At 41.3% G+C, this 23694-nt stretch overlaps 1 protein-coding gene across 2 annotated transcripts; it reads right to left on the bottom strand.

Moving 5' to 3' along the window:
* Positions 1-2130: 2130 nt before the first annotated feature.
* Positions 2131-23481, bottom strand: wnt9a (wingless-type MMTV integration site family, member 9A). Of its 2 annotated transcripts, none has more exons than XM_004079407.5 (4): positions 23214-23481; positions 9334-9593; positions 8976-9238; positions 2131-6355 (listed from the first exon to the last, which is right to left on the bottom strand). In XM_004079407.5, exons 1-4 carry the CDS (start codon positions 23303-23305, stop codon positions 5846-5848), a joined length of 1125 nt encoding a protein of 374 aa, XP_004079455.1. In that variant the 5' UTR covers positions 23306-23481; the 3' UTR covers positions 2131-5845. The 2 variants fall into 2 exon arrangements, with proteins under 2 accessions (XP_004079455.1, XP_078790241.1); XM_078934115.1 differs by lacking the exon at positions 23214-23481 and adding an exon at positions 22256-22404.
* Positions 23482-23694: the final 213 nt, after the last annotated feature.

Below are 23694 nucleotides of genomic sequence, written 5' to 3'. Positions count from 1 at the left end.
CACTTTAACATTGGGAGTTGGGTCATCTAGACCCACTAGACAGTGCACTGAACCTTTTTTCTTCACTGATTTGTGATCTTCACTGGTGTCCATGGATAATATGAAATCCTTTCCACCTTTATCCACCTTTGTCATGGTAGGGAGAACACATCAATGGTCATCTTGACCCCATAGGATAGCACAAGGGTCAAAGAAAGGTTCCTTTCATAAATATTGATGTAGTAATAATTTGGCAACGACTTGGCATCTGTTTGGACTGAAATAACGTTTCAAGTTTTTAATGTTCACAGAAAAATTGAAGCTTTCAGTAAACAATAATAGTTAAATGTAGGAAAAAATCAGTGACTGGCCAAGACAGATTCGTGTGCTACCTGGTTCTGGCTGTTTCGGTGATCGGAGCAACACCCTAAAAAACATTCCAAAAAAACAAATAGGTTAAACTTTGTTGTAAAGCTGATTAAATAAATAAAGTTTATTTAGAGTGGTTAGGTGTTACAAAAAGAAAATCACATTGAAGCCAATGGATTTTTACCTGACCACCACCTTCCAGCTGGCTTTTGTCACTTCAGTGTTTCTGTGTCTGCAGGGGAAATGCAACCTGAGAGAAGGCTCATGTCGACATGTTGTGCTTCAGGGGGCTCATTGGTCCTCATGACCCTCGGGGAACCCTTAGAGCCGTTGGTTGTGTGCTGGGGGGGAATATTTAAATAGCAAATTCTCCGCAGATGATGTCACTTTTTGACAGCTACAACCCTGCAGACGTCTAAGCAAGCCAGACGTTGGGGAATGGAAGGCCTTCAGGAGGAGGGGGTTCTGTGTGGTTAGACAGGAGGAGTTTGTGGGGCTCAGGTAGGGGGACTTGTTTAATTTTGCCCACTTTTTTTTTTTTTTTTCTTAATCTGTGTTTAAGTTGCACCCGCCCCCTTCCAAGGAACAGCTGTGAAAACGTTGTCAGGTTGCAGAGCTTGTATGAAAGGCTGCTCCAGGTCAGCCTCTTTGAAGGACTCCAGCTACGATTGAAGCCCCCACGTTTCTCCTGGCACTGCAGCGAGGACCCTACTGCTAATTAGGTTACATGTGCCATGGATATGATAGGCTTTTCTACTGATGTTTTAGGTATTACAACAGACACGCTTATAATTGTGCTTTGTTTTTCCAACCGCACATGAAGCTTTCATTCACCTCCTCGGTTTCAAAAAGCTATTTTTCTCTTGGATTATTAGAGCTTTGATGCTTTCCTGATAAGGCCTTAAGGTATTTGGAGTGGTGTTGAAAGAGAAAACTCTCAAATCCTTCAGGCTTCATCCACTGAGGTGATACCACTGGCTGAAATAATATCAGTGAAACAGGGCAGTTCTCAGAGTGTCTGAAACCAAAACCAGAAACGTTTTATTTTGCTAGAAGGAATTTCACTGTAATTTTGTTTGACATTAATGCAAAACACCCTTGATTTGGTAACAGAGTACATAACAGCTTTGATTGTTATTTTACACTGAATCAATATAAAATGTCAAATCATGGGAGTGATCCTGTGAGGAACAGTGAGGACCAAAGGACGACAGCTTCCCGTTCTTCCACAGGTCTGTACCGATAAATGACAGACCTGGTTGTTACTACTGTGAAACAAATGGATGCTATCCATGTGTCACCACCAAATCTGAGTCCCTGATTGGTCAAAGTTCAACCAGGCTTAACTTTCAATTCCTCTTCAATGAGCGTTTTTTGTGGATAGAGCCCAAGTTATCTCAAAAATGTGCAAGCGTTTTGAACACGAGAGCCCAAAACACGCATTTACGTCCATTTGCATAGACTTTTCACTAGAAGTGGCTACATCAACCATACATGGGTGGACTGCAGGCTTAAGATGTGTGCTGCCGATATCCCGGATCAGGTGTGTTTTGCCAATAAAAAGCTACATTGGCAGGTTAGTTGGAAAACATGTAGGATCCCGGCCCTCGAGGCCTGGAGTTTGACAACTGTGGACTAAGGCTTTAGCCTCTAAGAATTTTTATGAATTCAAATGGTTCAGTGTGACAACTACCCTTATAGTTTGTAGCAAATGAGAAGAAAAGTTCCTTATCAAAGCTGACTGAATAAGTTTCAACTGGGAAAAAGAAGCTACACATGGAATAATTTAAAAACTCATTTATTATTTCAGATTTTTTTTTACGCCTTTGTTATACAAAGATGTTAAATAACTTAAATACATTCTTACCAGTCACTTGTGATCTGTTTATGCTTTCAACCTATACACATGAGGTAGAGGAAAATAATTTAGAGTTCCCATAAGACATGAATAAGTGAACATGGACAAAGCTCTGCTGGTACAATGTCATCACTAAGAACCATACATGGGTGGTCTGTCTTATCTTTGTTTCACCGCACAGATCCTAACAAAAGATACGCACATCAGATCAGGATACTGTACACGGTGATAGCCAATGAGGTCTTTACATAAGATAATTGATTATATAGGTAATCTGATACTATAAAAACATTCCTATGACTGTGATTTTCACTGACTTCTTATAAAAAGGTTGCAAAATGTCTACGATCCAATGGATTCAACACATGTTGGTGCTGCGGCGGTGAGAATTATGGAAATCAATGTATTCACTGGTTCTTGAAGCCTCAACCCCAAAGGAAATAAACACCTCCAGGGGAAAAAAAAGTATAAAAAAACAAGATATAAAAATCAGTTTAAACTGTCTGACCTTATTTACATTGAACAGGTGCTTATAATATATTTCAAAAATAATTTATCTTTCATTCTTTTTTACAACATAGAAATTTTGTACATGATCTACGGAAGACTACACAGTGCAGTTCTGTTTTAGACATTGTGGACAACTGTGACGTCTTGAAGTGGACCAGCTGCTGCATCATGCTTTTATTTTCCCCAGAACTTTGCTGTCCCGCAAACAATCTACGGGCACTCAGCAGAAATCACTCTTTCTGGCATTCCTGCCATGTCTGTTTTGAATCCAGTCAAGCTCACTCTTTGGCCGAGGAGTGTGTGGAGAAAAAAAAAAAACAAAAAAAAAAGAGGAAAAGTTTCAAAAACACACCAAAAGCTGTGGGGAGCAAGCATTCATGCTCAGAATCTCAGCATAGCTATTATGGTTTTCATAGCGTGCAAAGTTCTATGTATATATTTTGACCAGTTTCTATTTAGCCTGCCATCTCATATCATTTCAATTCTTGGGGACAAACAAGTCAAACTCTTTCAATAAAGTGTGATTTTATTGTTAAAGTTGGGGGCATTGATTTTTATTGCTTAATTTCATTGATTCGGAAACTTTGTGTCATATCAAAACGTTTAAAGTAATAGTAAACAACCATCTTGATCTATAAAATAACACTCTTTATGCTTGTGAGAGTAGGAGACGTGCCTCACTTTTGTCTCTGTACCACAGGAAAAGAAGGTCTTACTATTTACAAATAAAAAGAGAAAATCCACACTGGCATTTCTCCATTAATGCAGATTTTTAAATACTTTACTTTTGGGCTTCAGTGCTATAGTACAAAGCTGGGTCGCTCACTCAGTAGTTAATTCACACCAATCTAAAAAAAAAAAAAAAAAAAACAGATATCATAAAGGGGCATATAATTATATCAAAAACCTAAATAAGTATATTTTCCCAAAGGGGGAAATGTTATGTCTGCTTTGTGTTCATTTGTCCTATAAAAATAATTTATTTTTATTCAACCGTGCTTTACTTTTTAACGTTAAGGCCATGTCACACGGTCACTACATGCAAATTTTGACCTTGTGCGATACATGCATGATGTATGTAATGCACAAGTGTTTCTTGCGATCGTCGATGTTCCCAGAGGTCCATCGAGGGTTTCGGCCGACGGGTCTCTATGTGAATTCGGCTTTGAGCTGTTTTATGTTGGTTGACAATTACACAGTTTACGCATATTTTACATAGTTTATACACAATTATTACGTATACATTACGCAATTGATTTTTGCGAAATGCATTTGCAAATTTTTGGTTTTCCACGAACATTCCACATATCTCTTACAAACTTTTCAGGCATGTAATTCTGATGTATAACTTTTAAATCGCGTAGATGGTGCACACATCATTTTATAATTGCGTAATTGACGCATTAACAGCGCAATTATCTCGCTCTGTATACATTCTACGTTGATTTACGTATACTTTGCGTGGCTTTTCCGTACTTCTTACGTGGTTTTATGTGTTTCAGTCGGGATTCATCCGTGAAAATGTCACCTGTCTCACTTTTTCCACGTGTATTCACATATGACCAATTTTTAATATGCACAAAACGTACGTAGAGGCTGTTGGACATGGCCTTTAGATCACTCGCATCGATTCCAACTAAGCAGCCAGTTGTTTTGCAAAAAAAAAAAAAAGATGTAAAACTCAAACATTTTCTGCACGCTGATGAGCTGTTTCTGCAGCAATGTGGTTATCACGCAGACCTAATGGAGAGGCCTGCCTGGAGATTGCTCAAAAAAATGTTTGGGTTTACTGCATTGTCTTAGCCCCGTGCAGCAGCATATAATTACTGAAGTCTCACAGATGTCCAAAAAGAGCAGCAAAATGTCTTTTTTTTGTAGAATTACACCCAAATATTAGTCTCAGAAAATAGTGTCTTGGCTACATCTGCACCAGTCTGTTGTGCCCCCAACCCTGAACAGCTACTGCATGCACTGCATGTCTCTTATGGCTCAAATTGTGGCAGCAAAGTATGAAAGAAGGCATGACAATGTTATGAGTTACATTCCTTCAGTTCTGCACAGTTTTCTTTACAAGTAAGAAAATCTAAAAAGAAACATCTTTACAAAACTCCAATGGATTTAGTCTGAATCTCAAAAGGCCATTGTAATGATCAAAGACCATCTGTTACATAGATGTTGGATTTAATAAACTAAAATTATGTATTTTCCTTGTTTCCATTTCGTCCAAGTATATATATATATAAATATATATATATATATATAGTGGTTAAAGTTATTCCCTGAAAACTGGTACACTTGAAGCCAACAGCGGCCTATTCTGACTGGTTTTACTATATCTGTTAATATAAGTAACAATAGATGAATATATTATTATAAAGAAAATAAAAGAAACATTATTATTTTCCTCCCAGGGAAGGATTAGTCCCACAGGATCTATAAATTATCCACAGCAACACATCTTGACCAAGGTGTGTCGGCTTCCGAAGGGCTTTGTCAACAGAATTAAAGAAAAACGAGCGCTCGCACACAAACAAAACATCTGTGCAGTTAGTGGTTTGTTTTTACAAAATTAGATAAGTGGCTTGTATAATGTCATAAAAATATAAGTGAGTTTATTTACATACATATGCACGCACACACCACGTGTGAGAGTGAAAGATGTGCGTGTAGTAAATCTTACACCCTGTCTTCTTCTATTTTCTTCTAACTTTTTTGTCTTTTCTTTTAAACGTCTCTATAAGTGTCGTCAACTGACGAACGCACGTGTATGCACACACCAGGCCATCAGTCGGCTGGAGTCGCTCTCCTTGTATTGCATTTTCATCAACTGCAATGTGATGTTGTCTTGTGAAAATGGCACGGGAGGATTTCTGTAAAATGACAAAAAGCATTTCTCCTTAAGGCAGCACTGTGAATAAAAAGCTTGAGATGTTGTCCCAGTTGTCTGAGAAAGTTTTTAATTCTGCAGGACCTCTGAAACGCAACCCACAAAAATCCCTCAAAGTGCTTATTGCTTCTTGGCTCACTCCTGGGTTTTTTTAGCAGAACACTGTTCTGATGCTGGAAACAGAACCTCGCATGAGAACAAAATCACCTCTTGTCTTGAACGCCCATTCTTGACCCTCTCTTTTACCCCTTGCAGGTGTAGACTTCTTCACGCTGTGTGCACTGCTTGCATTCGACATAGCAGCACCATCGCACTTGGCACTGGCAGGACTTGGTCACCTCCCTGTTCTGGGTGTTATGGCCTCGTCCACAACAGATAGCGTCACAGTTTTTGTCCTTGTAGCACTTGCGGCCTGCAGTGCCGTACGAGTACTTGCTGGGTTTACAAAAACTAGGCGAGTCCTCAATGTGGAGCAAGTTCATAGTTCGAGGGATCTGATGAGTCAAACCAGGCAGGGAGGGCTGCTGCTGCTGCTGCTGCTGCTGCTGCTGCTGGGTCCGGCCTGTGGAGATCTCTCCCTCTCCGGTGGCCTCGTTGGTGGAACTTCCAAACTTGGTGGAGGTTTCATAGAGCTGCTTCAGCCGCTTACCGATCTCATGGAAGGGCGGGAGCTGCCTCCAGCAGGTCCGGACAGTGCAGGAGCCGGAGACACCGTGGCATTTGCAGGTGGTGTTCTCGCCAGCTTTGATTACCTGGAACCAAAGAAAACAAAAGGCTATTGTTGAACCACTATGAAACATTAAAATGATCAAAACTGTAAGGTATTTTTCTCATACATAGAACTTGAAAGAGCTAATTAGAAGAGGTTGGGGGAAAAAAGCTTCAAAAAGGAAAAGTCTTTGCTTTCATTTTGCTTTATAATGTCATAAAAAAGAGCTCAGAAGAGACTTGTGAACAAAGGGAACCCCTGAGGCCTCATAAAGAAGATTGAGCGGTGACTTTATTATAACCAAAAATGTCAGCAATTTATAGTGATTATAATAAGTGAAATTATAACCCTGAAAGCTCCATGAAGACAATCTGTTCAGGTAGCCATCAAAAGGCTTTGATGTTTGATCTCAGGAGAGCTATGTTCATCTTTTTGAGTACTAAACAAAGTTAATGAACCCAAAGTTCTACTGTGGCAACTTAATCATAGCGGGGCCTGAGCTGCAAGAAACCAGTGAGAAAGTCTCCTTTGCTCCATTGCAAGTGCAACTTAATAATTCTCATCTAAAAAAGGTTAACATGTCATCTAATCACCTACTGGCTCTTCGCAGTCAGCCAAAGTTCACGGCGGAGTCGACCGTAAAGCTAAAAGCAGCGTGTGTGAAAATCACGAGTCTGAAAAATACATTTTCTTAGATGAGGTTTGGAGGGAATGTGCATTTCTTTGGTCAGTCTGTGAAAAAAAAAAACGGGAAGTGCACATGCCTCACACCGGCAGGTCAACAGAATATGATCGGTCAGTTTTAAAAAACCAGCAAAGGAAGCAGAGGTTCGTGCATTCCAACTGCGACCGTCTTTTCTGTGGGAATTTATCCCGAGCAAGCCCTTTATGCCTTACTTCGCAAATCACATTTGCAGACACAAATGCTGGTCTTTCTATCACTGTTAGGGTTTTCCACAGCCCTTCCTCTAACCCTAACCTTATTTTAACCCTGAAACCAATTCATGGCCTTAAAAAATGGCTGTGAAGTCTAGGCAGGATGCCTACACCAATACAAATGTCTCCGCTTTGATGGTCAGAACTGGATCCATTCAACTAGAAAAGCAAAGTCAACACAGATCTGTGGTACAAATAACCTCCAATGTCATTTTAAATGTAAACAAACTTACTGATAAAGGAAAAAATTATAGAAAGTTTCAAAAACAAGGTATTGATTGTTATTTTCTTTTTTGCCAGATCTCAAATCTAGTTCAAAAATCCCAAAAGTGTCCCCTAATAATTTCATAATGTATTATTATTAGCAATTATTTTTTGTAAGCATTTGTTCTGGTTATTGTAAATAAATCTCATATATAACTTAAATATAGTAAACTAATTCGGTTTATGTTTTTTTTCTTTCTGATATGTTAAAATTAATCTTCACTTAATTTTACTGTAAAAAATATATAACAGCAAACAAAAAGGAAACTTTCTGTTATATTTACTGCAGATAAATCTTTATCTCTTCTCCTCTAGTAAATTCAACAACATTTCTGAAATAAAAGTCGTTTGGCATCATGATTTTGTCATTATACAAATTCAGTGCATTTTTGAACAAACGTTGAAGACAAGTTAAAGCTGCAAAAATGCTGCTACGACAAAAGTGTTCACTAGGCTCCTTAATAAAGTCATCAGAGGGATTGAAGGAATTTGCATTAAGACCGCTCAAAGCCAGGCTGCATAGGCTTTGATATTTAAGGGTCTGCTGCTTTCATTGCTATGATAATCTTTTAAACTATTTTCAAAGTCTCCCAGTGGTCTTTTAGCTATCAGTCTGTCTTTTTTAGCCAAACTAAAAAAAAGAAACGGCGTCATTTCTTTTAGTTTCTGCAGAGCTGCAGGAGTTCAGTAGAAAATTGACTTAGAGTTGTGGGCTGGAGGAACCCCGCCTCACCTTCCCCTTCCCATTACCAAGAGCTCTTCGTTTACACTCTCTCACTCTAGCTTACAGCCCCTCACAACCTCAAGTTAACATCAGCGGTAAACAAAAATGGAGAGCAATATTGGAGCTATCCAGCCATATAGTTATGACATCGGACGAGGACGGGCGGCTGTGGTGCAGCGGTGGGGCGGTCGACTCATGATCGTGACATTGTAGGTTCCATTCCCGCCTTGCACACCCAAGTGTCAAAGTGTCCTTGGGCAAGACACTGAACACCACCTTGCCCCTGGTGGTAGGTTGGCGCCAGTGTTCAGCACCGGCGGTGCCGCCACCAGTGTGTGAATGTGTGTGTAACTGGGTGAATGGGTCTGTGACTGTAAAGCACTTTAAGCCTTGCAGGTAGAAAAGCGCCATATAAGTAAACGCCATATACATGCTTCGTCGTCTACAAGAGATGCATCAGGACGGTGCAGAGCAGGGATCTTGTGGACCGCGTATTTTCTCCATCACAAATAGAATCTTTTTCAAACGTAATTTATTTGTCTGCTCCTGTTTCAAAAGGATTTAAATAAACAAATCGTCATAAATGCAATTTTAAGCGCAATTCTCTTAATATGTGTCCTTCATCATCAGAAAAATGCCACAAGAACATGTTAAAAACATAAAAAGCAGCATTTTCCTCGGAGTGTCACATTTTCTGACAACTACAGATCAGCCAGAGTGAGTTGGTTTGCACACTCACCTTCATGCCTACATTTGTGTTGTGCATGTCGACGCGTGCACGCGGGTCCTTGTTGGAGCGTTTGCCCAGAAAGTCCTTGACAAACTTGTATGCATATTTGAGGTTGTCCCCACAGCCACCCCACTGCCAGGCTTTACGGTTTTCCAGGTCTGGCGCTTCGTCACACGTGCAGCGCTCCATCCTTCCTGCACTGCAAGCTTTGGCGATGGCGTGCGTTAAGCCCGCTGAGGATATGGCGTACAAGAAGGCCGTCTCTTTAAACCCTGGAAAAGCAGGTAGCACAAAAATGAGAGGCTGCCTCACATGATGCACATACTCGAGGTTTGTTTATTGAGAACAGAATGAAAGCTTTCCATACCACTTTTCAGTATGTTGGCGCGATGACGCCCCTCTAAGGTGCAGTTCCACCTCTCGAAGTGGAATTGATGGTGACATTCTGAGGCGCTCATAATGATAGCCTCCCTCAAGGTTTCTGCCACGCCCGGGTCTCTTCTGCACATCCTGCGCTGCTTCTTCTCCAGTCTGAGACGGTCACACAGCTTGTGGTGGGCCCTGCCTGTAACCTCCTCCGGTAGAGAGTTCAGTGGCAAGATCGACAGCGGTTCATTACCTGTCAGCCTGCAGAGAGTGAACACAGATGTGCCAGTTGAAACAAGAGCTGAGAGAGTGAGTGGATACACCTAGCGGAGCACAGGATGCTGACCTTGCTGGGTAAACAATAAGACTTGCAAAGATATACTACACAAACAGCACAGGAAGCACAGCTGGGGTATATGGTGCTCCAAAGCTTGGTTAATGTTCAGATGATTTCAGCTGGCCGGGCAGTTAATGTTCAGGGGAATGCAGCGTTTGCTAAAGATTGAGATCAACCGCCGCCACGGCTGTGTGTGTCTGCAGCCAACACCATGCAGACGTGAAAAAGATCTGCCTTTTTCAGAAAATGTTCCTGACGACAGGAGAAAAATGACAACACTCGAAAGACTGAGGTGGTGCAGTTATACATTAACGCTTTTAGCTAGTTTAAAAGGGAAAGTTTAGGCAATTGTTAGCCTAAGGGTGGCATGCTACATGGGCGTAAAACAGTAGCCAGCTTTTTACTTGGTTTAACATTAACATATCCGGAATCATATTCTAACAGCAGCAGTGTAAACACAGTCAGACAGGAGGATTTGCACTTTCATGAATGTTTCGAGATCTTAAATCTGCAGTTTATTTGACAACTAGCAAACTGAAGTTTCAACTCCAAACAGGGTACAGCACACATGTGGCAGACTTGTACTTCTTTTGTCAGCTTATTTAAGGGAGGCTTGCATAAAACACGGAACTGCCACAGAGCTGGCAAAACCTACAACCAGTGTTCTGAGGTTGTGATGGGGGAAACGGCATTATTTTCATAAACACACACAGGGGACATGACTGTCAGCCTGGGACCATTTTGGTCACACCAGCTGGCAGGATTGGCACAGCAGTTGCTCATTATGTGTAATTTCTGGCCTCTTTTACACCCTAAAGCGAAACTGAAGAATAACTTGATTCACAGAGCTCACAAAAGCTCAAGAATTCAGTCAGGGTGCTTTTGCAGCCACACTTTTCTTGTGAGCGGCTCTTTTTTTAAAATAAAAGTTAAAATCCAAGATGCCTCTTGATGCATCAAACCACTTCTGCTCCACATTAATTTTGTATCTACATGAAAGCAAAAACATATTTTTGTCATAACTGGACATAAATTCAGATGCTAAGAGGTTAAAAGTGTTGGATTGAGGTTTGTGAAGAGAACAAAATTAAAGGAAAAATATTTAATTCATTTAAGAGTCATGCGTTTTGTAATGGGATGGTAATTTCACAAGATTCCCCCAATAGCCCATAAACTGGGTCCTCTCAGGGTGGGTGGAATGCTCCTGCCCCAGGTGGAGGACTTTATGTATCTTGGGGTCTTGTTCATGAGTGAAGTTAGATCGAAAGGGGGATTGGAGTGGCGCCCGCGATTATGCGGTCATTGTGCGGGTCAGTTGTGCTGCATCTTCCATTTTCCTTCCAGTACTTGGGTGGTGGCTTGGGCATGTGGTCCGGTTCTCTCCTGGATGCCTCCCTGGGGAGGTGTTACGGGTATGTCCCACTGGGCAGATACCCCTGGGACGACCCAGGACACGCTGGAGAGACTATGTCTCTCAGCTGCCCTGGAAACGTCTCGGGCTCCTCAAAGAGGAGCTGGAGTAAGGGGCCAGGGATAGGAAAGTCCGGCCCTTGTGACCAGGATAAGTGAAAAAAGTGGATGGATGGATGAATGATTGGATGGATGGAGGCCAATATCTCATATGTTTGGTTAAAAAGGGGCTCAAATTTGTGTCTGTACATTGTTGTCTGTCCCCATGACCATCGTATGCACTTACTACTTGGACAGGGTGTCCTTTGCGAGTAAACACTCCAAAAAAAGTCTGAATTTCTTCAACCTAAACTTTCAAAAAATGAAAAGTGAGCTCCACTTTTGTAGAGATCTTTGCTGGATGTCCACACAGGAAGTAACCGATATGCAATTCCCATCACCATAGGCTTGAGTGCTGCATTGCAGAGAGGACTCTGTCACCGTTCATATTCTGCACAGCCAACAGGTCACAGGAGTCCCTCAGCAAAAGATTTATTTTATTAAGTCCCATAACTGACTGAAACGTTTCCCCTGGAGTTCTAAGCATCATATCAGGGAACATAATAGATCACAGATGCTCCCGTCTATGATGTTCACAGATGCTCCAGTACATTCTTTCTTTTACAATACACTTACATGAGAATCCAAGCAAAGTTTTGTAGGGAGAAGCTGCTTGCAGATTGGGTAAAAGGGTTTCCATTTAGAAAAGTGTGTTTGTCTGATAATTTTTTTTTTTCTTGTCTAATGGCAATGAGTTTCAAATGGAAACCTGGCAAGTTGTGTCTTGACAGGGGTTTTGCTCAGAACACAGAAATGAAAAGAAAAAAAAAGGTATAGTCTGAGCAATGAGCTCTGTAATGCAAGACCACGATGTTTCTCTAAAGAAAAATGTGCCTGAAGTTGTTTCATGCTATATTAAAATACACTCAGATAGCGAAGTGAAGGAAACACACAGAACATTCCAACATAAACAAAACCAGCTGACCCAGCATGTTACAAGTGACTGACCATTGTTCCACCACATTTCTAAAGCCAGCGAGCAATCAGGGACTCTGCACACCGCACCTTTTTACGACCATTTAAAATATCTGTATAAAACTGAAATATTTACCTTAGTTATGCCTGTATTTAAAAAAAAACAATATAACCTTAATTTCTTATACTTTGAGATGATTTTACCCTAAAAACCTGCGGTCCAAACAATCTAAAAGTGAGTGACGGGACTCAATTTGTGCATAAAGCCGACCTTTTTAATATAAAAATACAAATGGTAGTTCTTGTGTCGTGTCATTTTCGGCATCAAACTTACTGAGAGTTGTTTTTTCTGCACAAAGGCATTTTCTGCCTGAAACAGCCTGAGAGCAAAGTACAGATGAGAGACAAAACTTTTCCACATTTTCAGGGAAGACACTTACTGTCCAGGGCTCAGAGTTTCCAATCTGAGTCTAGTCCTCTGTTCTTTCACATATCATCACAAATGAAATCCAAAAAACTTCTACATACATTCACTCTATTTTATTTGAGAGGTCAAATGTTTCAGATTAATTCTAATGTCACTGATATGTCTTTGAAATAAAGGGTGTTGCTTTTACTGGATGTGTGGCTGTGACTCCTGCTGTCAAGAAAGAAAAAAAAAAACCTAAAACGAAAGGTCAAAAAACATTCCTAAACGCTGATGCGCACAAAGATGTCAATCTGCTGTTTTCTACCAAAATGAACTCAGTCAACTCACTCAGAGGGCAAAACAACTGGAAATCTGTTCCGTTTCTTAATCACAAAAAATGGGTTATAAAGATAAAATGAATCACAGAGAGAAGCCATCCCTGGTTTTCCAGAGAATTACCGCTTTAACTGGGAAAAACAAAGTAAGATTTTTTTTTCTCACACAACTCAATGACAGGCTAATACACTGCAAAGTGTCAGACTCTTTCACCACACTCTCTATCAAACGTTTAGATTAGGGAAATAATGAAGAGTGTGCCTGAAGCTTGGAGCTTGCAAAATGAACAGCTGACAGCTGAAAAACAAAAGACCCATCACAGGGATGTGGAATTCTTTCCAAAGTTTTCAAGCTTTTTTTTTTTTTTTTAATCATTTGGGGGAACCAACACAATTTCTATTTTAAATCCTCTCTGACATTGCAAAATGGTTGTGCCAGTCAGCCCAATCAGTGTTTATCTGATAAAGCAGCAAAGCTTAAGTTTCAAGAACCTGTCCTCCTTTGCCGAAGGAGGTGTCCATTCTCAAAAAGAAAAAATGGACGACTTAGGGTTTTAAACCATCCGACGCATGTCTCAGAAATTTTCTAATAACGTTATGCCCCTAAACCGTGCTCACTGACAAAAGAAATAGATATTAAATAGATAGTAAATCAAAATAATACTTTAATCTTGTTATTTTTTTACGTTCAGAACATTTTTCAAAAGGTGGGTGTGATGTGTTGCCATGGTAACTGCTACAGAACCTTCCTCTTGCTCTGCTGAGCTTCATGATAAAGGATCCAAAGCATCATTTCAGAGGGAAAGTTCATGTCCACTGTTCACTGCTTGTTTTTGTCCAGATGGTGAAGCAAAAGTTCATTGTGACCCTTGTGCTATCCTAGGCACTTTAACATTGGGAGTTGGGTCATCTAGACCCACTAGACAGTGCTCTGAACCTTTTTTCTTCAATGATTTGTGATCTTCACTGGTGTCCATGGATTACATGAAATCTTTTCACCTTTATCCACCTTTGTCATGGTAGGGAGAACACGTCAATGTAAGGGGGGGGGTCATCTAAGATAGCACAAGGGTTAAAGAAAGTCCACAAGTAGTTTCCTAGGTTGCTTTGACTGCAAGGAATGTTCTCCATTAACCTTAAATCTTTACATGTGTTCCATTAAACAAACAATTCCTTTCATTAATTAATAATAAAACTATTTCTAAACATGTATTTGCTCTGTGTCAAACAATCAAGGTAAACAAGACAGAAAGACAAACAATTACCTATTTAAAATTTAAGGCAACACTGCAGTTGATGGTAAAATGGGACAGAGATCCTGGCACGTTCATTATAGCCATTTGCTGTTGTGATAAACAGTGGAAAAACGTATGTCCACCTTTGTTCCAAGTTTCAGTTGCTCTGGTTACCAACTGGCATTTGGTCAATAATATAGAAAATTCAGGCTGTTTGACTGAAACCTCCATTTCAGGTGTGCATTCTCACTTTCAAATGGATATCCTGCAGCCAGTCAGAATCGAGTATTTACCCAGATACACATAAAACTCATTCCAACTTACATCCAAAACACTTTATTTTTTCCTAATATTTCCCTGTCAAATTAAAAGTTGTATTAAAGCAAAACTCTCCAAATTACCAATGATTCTAAAATGCAGATAAACTGTGATGCAAAAATAAGAGGGAAAAAAATCATTGCACAGTTTGAAAGGGTATTTTGTGTGTGCAATGTGTTTTTGGAGCCCTTTAAAAAGTTCTATATCAAGAAAAATCGACTTTTTGAGCTTTTAAGCGTATTATGATGTGAATAACTCAAATTTCATTTAAAAAAAAACCTTATTTAGTGCACTAAAGGTAATATTTTATCATATATATGGAAACAGTTTACTGTGAAAGGCTTAAGAAAAGCACAATATAGGCCCTTCAATATTCCCTCATGGCAACGACATAAAAATTAGGATTATAATCAGATCATCCAATGTTTCCAGCAGATCCTGCACATCCTCTGTCCAAGAATTGTTTCAAAATAAAAATAAACACTAAAAGGGAAAAAGGTTTAATCAAGCAAATTTGAATGTTTTTTTTTTAAATCAAACATAATTTCTCCTAATTGGATTTAAAAAGCAACTTCATCAAGCAATTTAATCTCTAATAGAATAACTATCAGTCAGGAGTTTGGGGTTCTTTTGGGGGGAGAATCCAAACCTAGAAACCAGTTGGATAATTCCATGTATTTAAGTTGCACATGCTCCATAATGAAAAGCGTCTCCATCATGATGTCCACTCCTTAATAACAAAAAACATGTTTTTACATCAAGCGTAGCTTTTTAAAGGTATCTTTGTGTGAGGTGGTGTTTGAGGTGTTGGCACAGCAACACTAATTACACACGGGATATTACACCAACATATAAAACTCATTATTGTCCTGCGTGAATTTGGATTCTTGCTGATGTTTGCTCAGCTTTGCTTTTTCCATTCAAACACTTGCCTCTACACACTGCTCGCAGACACCGCTGACCTACTCGCATGCCGCACCTCCTCCACTGTCTTTCACTTAGTAACACTGGAGTTTGTTTAGTCCCTTCTTTCTACCTGTCAGCACCTCCCATCGCCCATGTCATTTACTATATATACATTTTCCAATGCAGTGGGTTCAGTGAAAACGCCTCATTTGGTGCAGTGGAGCCTCAGTGTCGATCCCTTGAGGAAATCATTGACTAGCTCTAAACTTCACCATCATCACTCCCTCTTCAGCTTCACAACGCCGTCCTGGACGCGACCCTCTGCTGCCTTTGCTGGGTGATCTTCACTGGTCTGGAATGTAAATAGTTAATATAATAGTGGCTAAGCCACTTTTTTTAACTAGTTTCATATGAAAGCATGAACCACATTGGATTTTTCATCACCAATCTATAGACAAGTCGATTCATGTGTTAACACTGAAAAACCATAAAGAAGTCTAAGTTTATACTGAAAAATCCACTAACTACAAATCAATTTCTGCACACTGACTAAACATTTATATCCTCAATTTATTCCAATCCAATTCCCAAATCAAGGTTTTTTTTTAATCCAAGACAAAAAATTGTAGATACCTGCCAAACTTGATTTTTGTTTTTAGGTTTTTGCCATTTTTCAGCCACTTCTCAACCCATGCACCACTAGTGTTAAGCTCATTGAGTATGCAGTTATACCCAAATGTGTGTGTGCACATGCATATGAGCTCAAACAACCTTAAGTCAACATCTACAAGAATCTGTCATGGCTGAACGCGCCCAGGCAGAAAAAGCACAAAAGCCACAATTTCTCCATCAGCCTGAACTTGCAGGTTGTGTGGTCTAAGTGTCGTCTAGATCACAACCAACCCCCTCCATTTTTCCTCCGCCTTTTTCCTACTCTCCCAACTTCCCCTATTCCCACTGGTCAATTACTCTAAACAGATGTCAATCATTTGACCCAGCTGTTGGCTTAAAACAAAGCCTCTTCCAGACAAAACCACCACTCTCTGTGAACATAAAGTACACAACACAATGACAGATTTGGACATGTGTCCTGGAACAGTTCAGCTGTCTCAGATGAATGTGTGAGCAATTAAAAAAACAAAAGAAAGTATTAATCATTAAATTAAAACCCCAGGTTTCTTTGGGAAATTAAATTTGTCAGTGTCGATTTACTTTGCTTTCTATTAATTTTTTCCCTCTGCTTTCATAGCATAAAAAAAGGCTTCTTATTCGGGGGAGGGAGGTATGGGAGTTGTATACTTTTCTCAGAAAAATTGGATGAACTTCAGACCACCCTACCCAAGTCCCATCTGGTGTATCAGAGACCAATCCGTGCCAAAGGTAGTAGGAATGTGAGCATGTGTGGTGTTTTCCCTCAGGTCTGCTCTAGTTATGGCTGACAATGTGCTCCACAGCCTACACTTGAATAAGTGAAGAAACGCTGAATCAGTGTCAAATGTCTCTGGTCCAGGGAGACCCCAGGCTGTTGTTCACCTTCATGGGGAGGAAACCCAGCACTGCACACATTTTCTTCCCTCTGATACTTTTAATTCCACAAATATTTAAAATAAACAAAGAGGTAAAAGGCTTAGATTGAATTACTCTGGGTCGTGCCAGTACTCCCAAAAAGCTAAAAATGACACATTACTGCAACATGACTTAAAATCTTGGTTTTCCAAATGGTACCAGACTGAATAAGTCATTTTTTGTTGAGTAATGTGCCTTGTTGCCCAGTGGGAATGCCATACGGCATCTAGAAACACAGCTTTTCTCAGTGCTGAAGGGAAGTGCGCTATCTTGTATGACCTAACAGGATATGACACAAAGTTATGTCATCTGCTGTCCTGTCTGGTCATTAACAACCCACACAGAGCATGCTGGACTACTCCCACAAAGTGAAAGATCCCGTTGACATGTTTAAATGATGTGGTGCATCATACATTATTTACAATTCCAAAATAAAATCAAAAAGCACGGTAACGACACTTTCAAAAGTTGCTAAAAGCAGTGCTCAGTCTTGTCTGAAAACTGCAAGGAACGCAAGAAGTGGGGCTACAGGGATCTGGCTTTAGGAGTATGGGGCATAGTAAGAGGTTTAACTGCTATGTGAGAACTCAAGGCTTCCATGGTCAGCAGCTCAGTTGTAGTCACTGTGTGACTGGCACAGATTGGGCGTGCAGCAGCGCACACATGACTCTCCTGATCTAGCGCACACCATGGCACAGAGCAGGCCTGTACCAGCACACAGACACACCAGGCACCCTCAGGCACATGCACTGTACTAGGTTCTTACCAATTCCACATGATGGCATGAGAACCAGATTGTTGTTTGGTGAAAGAACCAGTCTGTTTTGCTTCAAACTCGGAGCAAACCAAGACAGCATGTCTTTACAGTTGGGCACATGATCTTTAAAACACTTTTGGGTGCCAAATCCTAAGAAAATACAACACAAACCTGGATGTTTTGTGTATTCTGAGATTTGACATGACTTTAGTTTAATCCCTATTCACATACAGAAAAGATTCATTCGTGTCCCAAAGACTGCATTCTCCAAAAATCCATCTGGATTAATTTTGAATGCATATAATATTACCTCGAGTGACACCAGTGCATGTGGATGCACTTAATATGACACCTGGAGTGGAAGTGGTTTACTTAATTACTTTGTGATGGATGAAGCAATAGTTATGCAGATGAGTAGCTCGGCCTCCACTGTTGATTGTGGGATGTTTTCCATGCTCCAGCCTTTTCATCTGTCTGCCTTCTGTGCCTATTCATTCCTGGAAGCAAGATGGATGTGTTTTGGTGTTCATTCCCAAACTAATGCTTAGCCCTTACCGATAACTCCGCCTTTAAGGCAAACACAAGTAATTTGGTTACCTGTCAGCTCAGCTTTTACGAACAGGGATGTGCTATAGATGATCAGACAAACTGATAACCTTCCTAATATACAGTACTTTGACAACACTTTCAGAATCTAAAGTTTTTCTTTTGGACATCAAAGCCTTGAATGTCTCCTCTATCCAAAAAAAGAGAAAATGAGCTTTTCTGTGGTCAAGCACAAAGCACAGAAGGACATAGTGGTCAAACTAACAAAGCCTCATCTCATCAATGCTTCACCACTAAACTGGATCTTAACTCCATATTTGTTTTCCTGTTTTGAAACTTACCCATGTCTCCAATTCCATCTGCAAGGAGCATCACACGTTTGCCCTGTGGCCAACAATCCTTTCCTTTGATGGGAGTTTCTTCTTTATCATTTCTAAGTGCTCAGCTGACTGGTGGAGGGAGGCCAAAGCTGCAGTCCTATCGTCATTAAAGATGTCTTATTGTTGCGGTCTTCTCTGCACAGTGGTGATGCTTGGATGTGAGCAGGCCAAAGACATTTCAAAAGCCAAACCATGAAATCTTCATAAATATCCTGTACCACCATGTTATTACACAGTATAATCCCCCATAAGTCAGCACTGTACAGCTAAACATTACCAAATGGTATATTCCAGATGTTGTATTTAATAATCAGTAAAATTAATACAAACTTATGTGCAATAGAAAATTTTAATTTGGATTTTACGTTTTTATTATCTGAGTTGTTGCCAGTGACAGGAAATAACACACTCTTCAAACTGCAGGAACTCTTTGAATGTCCATGCAGTTAATGCAATTCCAACCGATTCTGCTTTTCTCAGCATCAGAATCAGTTGTTTTATGTTAATTGCATAAATGGACGAAGACTCCCTATAGTTCAAAGAACGTCACCCTTAAACCAACGGCAACAGCACCCGACCTTTGAACTTCCGCAACTCTTCAACTAACTCAGTCCCAACAGATTTTGACGCGGAGAGAAGCAGCTTCTCTCAACATCAAAATCAGCTGATTCACGTTAATGGCGTAAGCACTTCACTACTGTAAAGTGTTGCATATCAGTGCAGGGCCGCTTTTCTCTGCTTCAGAATCCGTTGGATTTCTGTTACTTGCGTAAACGGTTGAATAGTAGTGATAATTCAAAGAACGTCAACTCTGGAGCTAAATCTCTGGTGTTAAAGGGTTCAATGACCTGTAGAGTTTCAAAGGTCATTATGGACATTCCGACACAATAGCTACAGTTATACATTCCATAAAAATAATGTGCTTAGAGACCATATACTAAAAATAGTTCCCCAATTTTTATTGGGGGTTGTCTATCAATTTTCTTTTAGAATAAAATTAACTGCACAACCAAGAGGCATCAAAGGGTTTACCTCATGTTTCTACTGAAGTCACTGACTGTGTGAGAACTGGAGCGACTGAGTGTGACGTCACCCAGCTTCAAACAAATGAAGTCAATTCCATTGCCTTTTTTTGTGAAAATGGACCATGTTTGAGCTATATGTTGTTAGTAAGCAGTGATTGGTCCAAGTCGGTCTAAGTCATCGTTTTTATGGGAACCACTCTTGCCAATCAGGAGCTTATTGGAAGTCCACACCCCTACGACTTCTAAGCAGGCTTGGGAGAATCTGTCAAACAGTCTGAACATTCGATGTGGGGGTGGGCGGCAGAAACCACATACTTCTATGTGAAAAAAAAAGAAATAGGATTAGCAAGAACATGTTGAATAAAGTAGCAAAACAAGAATGGTTATCCTGACTTGGGTTCTTGGAGCCAGCGGGTACCTCCTGTTTGGAGCGCCAAGGGGGGAGGGATTACTCAGTTCAGTTTTCATATACAGACAATGACCGAAGCAAGCTTAATTTATAGATGTAAAACAAACAGGGCTTCTAAGGAGGATGGTTTCAGACCACTGGTCTATCTCATACAGTATATGAACGGGGAAAAACCGTTTTAAAAGGAATGCAAACAAATTCATGGGGAAATCCACTACACAAACCACCAGTTTGCTTGATCCATCCACACAACCAATGCTCAGTAAATCCTGTCTGCTTAGCTCATGCTGAAGCGATACCATTTGAGGTGTGGTCGTGGCCACAGGATATCCTATGTAGTTGGGAAATCCCTTTATCAATGGTGCTCCCCACCCCGCTGCATGTCAGGCCAAATCAGTCCTTAAGGCCTGGTCATGAGAAGCCTGCCACCACTGTCTGCCAGGCAATGCCAGTCTAAGCACACACTGGCTCTGCTTCTTCTAATGAGTGGTAATCACCCAGAAGCTTCCCACAAACCACTGCAGGGATGCCAGCACGCACATGAGTCAGGCAGGCCAGAAGACAGGAGAGAACCAAAGGAAATGGTTACATGGAGCCACTTAAAAACAAATTGTAACATTTTTGTGCAGCGCAAAAAGAAGGAGGGCTCTTTCTTAAACACAACCCAGGTTGATCCATGTCAGGAACCAAAAGAGAATCCAAACTTTTCTGCGGCTGCACGCCAACGTCATATTTGTTATTCGGTGGTTTCTGGCAAACGGCCTCACTTCATGGAGAGCAGAAAACATCCATCGATCTAAATGACAACAGCTCTGCCTCAGGAACAGAGCGGTGAAAGAAATGACAGCGGCGCAACAGATTCCATCACACTTTCCTCCTCAGGATGCTGTGGTGCCTCTATTATTGGTAATCCTATTTGCATGATTGTGGGCAGCCTTCCTGTATATGTCGCACTCGAACTAAATAAAAACAAACTCTTGACTCAGACTGAGGATACACATTCTTCAGAGTTTACAAGACCACAGAATGACATGCCTGTTACCAACACACACTCTCAAACCCACTGAGATGCCTTCTGGAGCACTTTGAGTCCTGATGGAGATCGGCTGAGCTCAAAGTTTACTTAGTATCTCATCAAGCTGTAATTCATAAGCGAGCGCCTCTGACTCAAAGGAATTCCTGCCACCGGTCCGGCACCTGCCACAACAGAGCAAAAGTATGAGCGTCCGCATTCTGGTGGCAAAGTAAGACTATTTAAGCGGGTGATGGACTACGCCAGGAATCCCACCCCACCCTGAGCTCAGCACACTTTGGGCTGGAGAAACTGTGTTTATGTTAGACTTACGCTCCATCGCACTTTGGAAATTGGGTATGCAACATTGACCCTCTATTTTAAGTAAATCAGTACCTATGAGGCCCAAGGATGCCTCATGCGCATGGAATATTTATTTGAACAGGTTTGTGTTTGTGCCCCCCCCCCTCCTCCAGTTAAAGCTGGAGTGTCACCAGTGTCGAGTTTCTGGGAAACTGGCCACGGGGCAGTCACATTCTCTGTCTGTGTCACCTGTGCAGACTCTGTCGATGTGTTTCATGTTCCTCAGCTGCAGGTCTAAATCATTTACTGACACACATTCATAATTCCCTTCTCTCTGGACCGCAAAATAATAAATCTGAAGGATCACAAGGTTACAGGTTTCAGGCCGCAGACAGAGAGCAGGCTGACAGGGAGAACCGAAGCCAAGTGAATGCGCATCACCTTTAGGACTCATGTAAGTGCCAATCTGGCGCGTCACCTTGAATAAACCCCCCCTGCCAAGGAAGACACGGCAACAGCATGGGAGTCAAGTCAGCTGGGTCACATTAGTTCATCGAATTCAATTTTTAGACCAGCACCTGAAACTAAAAGCCAAACAGAGAAACCTCTTGGCGTGTGTGAGCATTACAAATGACGATGCTTCTTCACAGGGGACCCACCATCCCTCTGTTACAGACCTTTTCAAGGTGTCACAGAACATTTCCATCATCCAGTTTGTGCAATTACTTTCGAAAAAAGGGAAATCAGAACAATCTGGTTTATATACATTTGCTCCAGTGGTTCCCAACCAAAGTCCTTTTTCACCGTTGGACAGTACAAAGCCCACCTCAGCGAGTCAACAGGTCTAACATGTTAGAATGAAAGGCCCCTTAGGGGGACATTTCTCGTGCTCTCTTGCAGATTCACAACAGATCCCAGATCGCCTAACACTCCTGGATCCTGCACAACACCCCATACCTACCATAAATCTGACTCTGCTGGAAAGGGCTCAAGTGGCATCATTCTGGAGTCCTCAAAGATTTGTCTCGCTTGTGCGCCTGCAGGCTGCTGAGCACCTTCCACAGAGGCCTCTGCATAGAAATCCTGTTGGCTATGTTTTGTGGAAGATGTCTATTTGAAACACATAAAACAAACTCTTCAGGTGGGTGAATTGCTGCAGCTCCACCTGACAGGCTTTGTCCAAGACATTAAAAGCTGACGGCAGCTCCAACAAACTGGAGCACTTGATGCTCTCAGGTGGTTAGCATGACTCAGAATTGAAGTGTGGGAGAACTGACTCAGTGATGTGATGCTCTTTCTTAATAAAACATTATTGTATGGATGACATGATTCATAACATGCTCCATTTTTCATGTGAATATCTCTGTTCTATTTTTTCCTCTTTCTCTAACAGATGGAGGCAGCAGGGGGAAAAAAAGAACTGTGTGGTGTTTATGCTGGAAGGGGGAATTTTTTGTGCAAGCTGAGCAGACGTTTCGGCCACCGGTTCAGTCAGTCAGATTGCTTTATTGTTACCAGCTGTTGGGCTGAGCCACACACTCACCTTTCGCTCCGCGCGCGGCTGTTTTGAGGCGGATACGGAGATGATTTTACAAGAGTTTTTTTTCCTGCTGAAGAGTCTCTACCTGTCGTTCCCTTCATGCCAGAGGGGAACTTCAATGTCAAGACAAGGATGCGGTCAGGGATCTAATAATACTTGTGGGGGGCGTGAGTGATAAACCCTGCGTTTGGATATTTTATTGTCATTTTACTGAACAGAACAACCTGCTCCGGGCACCAGCTGAGAGGCCTGCAGGTGTCACCCTGCTGACCCGCATAGAAAACAGTCAAAATACATAACATGCTGAATTCTACAGACCTAATATTTTCGATTTCTGATGCGGATCATCGAAAGCCGCAGCATCTCTGCGCGCGCTTACCCGAAATATGCCGAGCTGGGTCCGGGCGCGGAGAGAAGATGCACTATAACTGTGAACGATAACCATCCCAGGAGTAGGTGTCCATCCAGCATTTTGCTGCGGCTCCAGAGCAGATCATTTCGTTTCTCCTAAAGTAGCTGTGTAAAATCACTTGTTGTACGTTCAACTCTTCTTATATGGAGGAGCTGCGCTGCGCTCCTCCCATCCGCGGGGAGAGGAGAGGAGAGGAGCAGAGAGGGAGCAGCATGCCAATACTGAACTTCTTCACAATTCCCTCTCAGGTTTCACAGAGCTTATTCTTCTCAGAGTGTCTTATTTTATGATTGGTATGACAGCTTCTCCTCTGTGGGCGTTTTAAGCCCCGTGTTTACACAGACTGAGGTCAGTCTGGGCTGAGCAGGGCTCGGTAGAAAACTTTCATGATCCAGAGACAGTTTGTTTTCTGAGAGGGAAACCGGTGGAGGGTTTAAGCCTTTTATCG

This window comes from Oryzias latipes, chromosome 17 (assembly GCF_053564925.1).
Source record: "Oryzias latipes strain Hd-rR chromosome 17, Olatipes_Hd-rR_3.1".
Classification (NCBI taxonomy): domain Eukaryota; kingdom Metazoa; phylum Chordata; class Actinopteri; order Beloniformes; family Adrianichthyidae; genus Oryzias; species Oryzias latipes.
Note: the sequence above shows the minus strand (reverse complement) of the source record. Positions and strands in the feature narration are given on the sequence as shown.

Coding starts and splice junctions, on each gene's coding strand:
- wnt9a (XM_004079407.5), bottom strand. CDS start 23,305: ATGCTGGATGGACACCTACTCCTGGGATGGTTATCGTTCACAGTTATA. Junction 9,594..23,213: donor CCCAGCTCGGCATATTTCGG/GTAAGCGCGCGC, acceptor CACTCTCTGCAG/GCTGACAGGTAATGAACCGC. Junction 9,239..9,333: donor CGCCAACATACTGAAAAGTG/GTATGGAAAGCT, acceptor CTGCTTTTCCAG/GGTTTAAAGAGACGGCCTTC.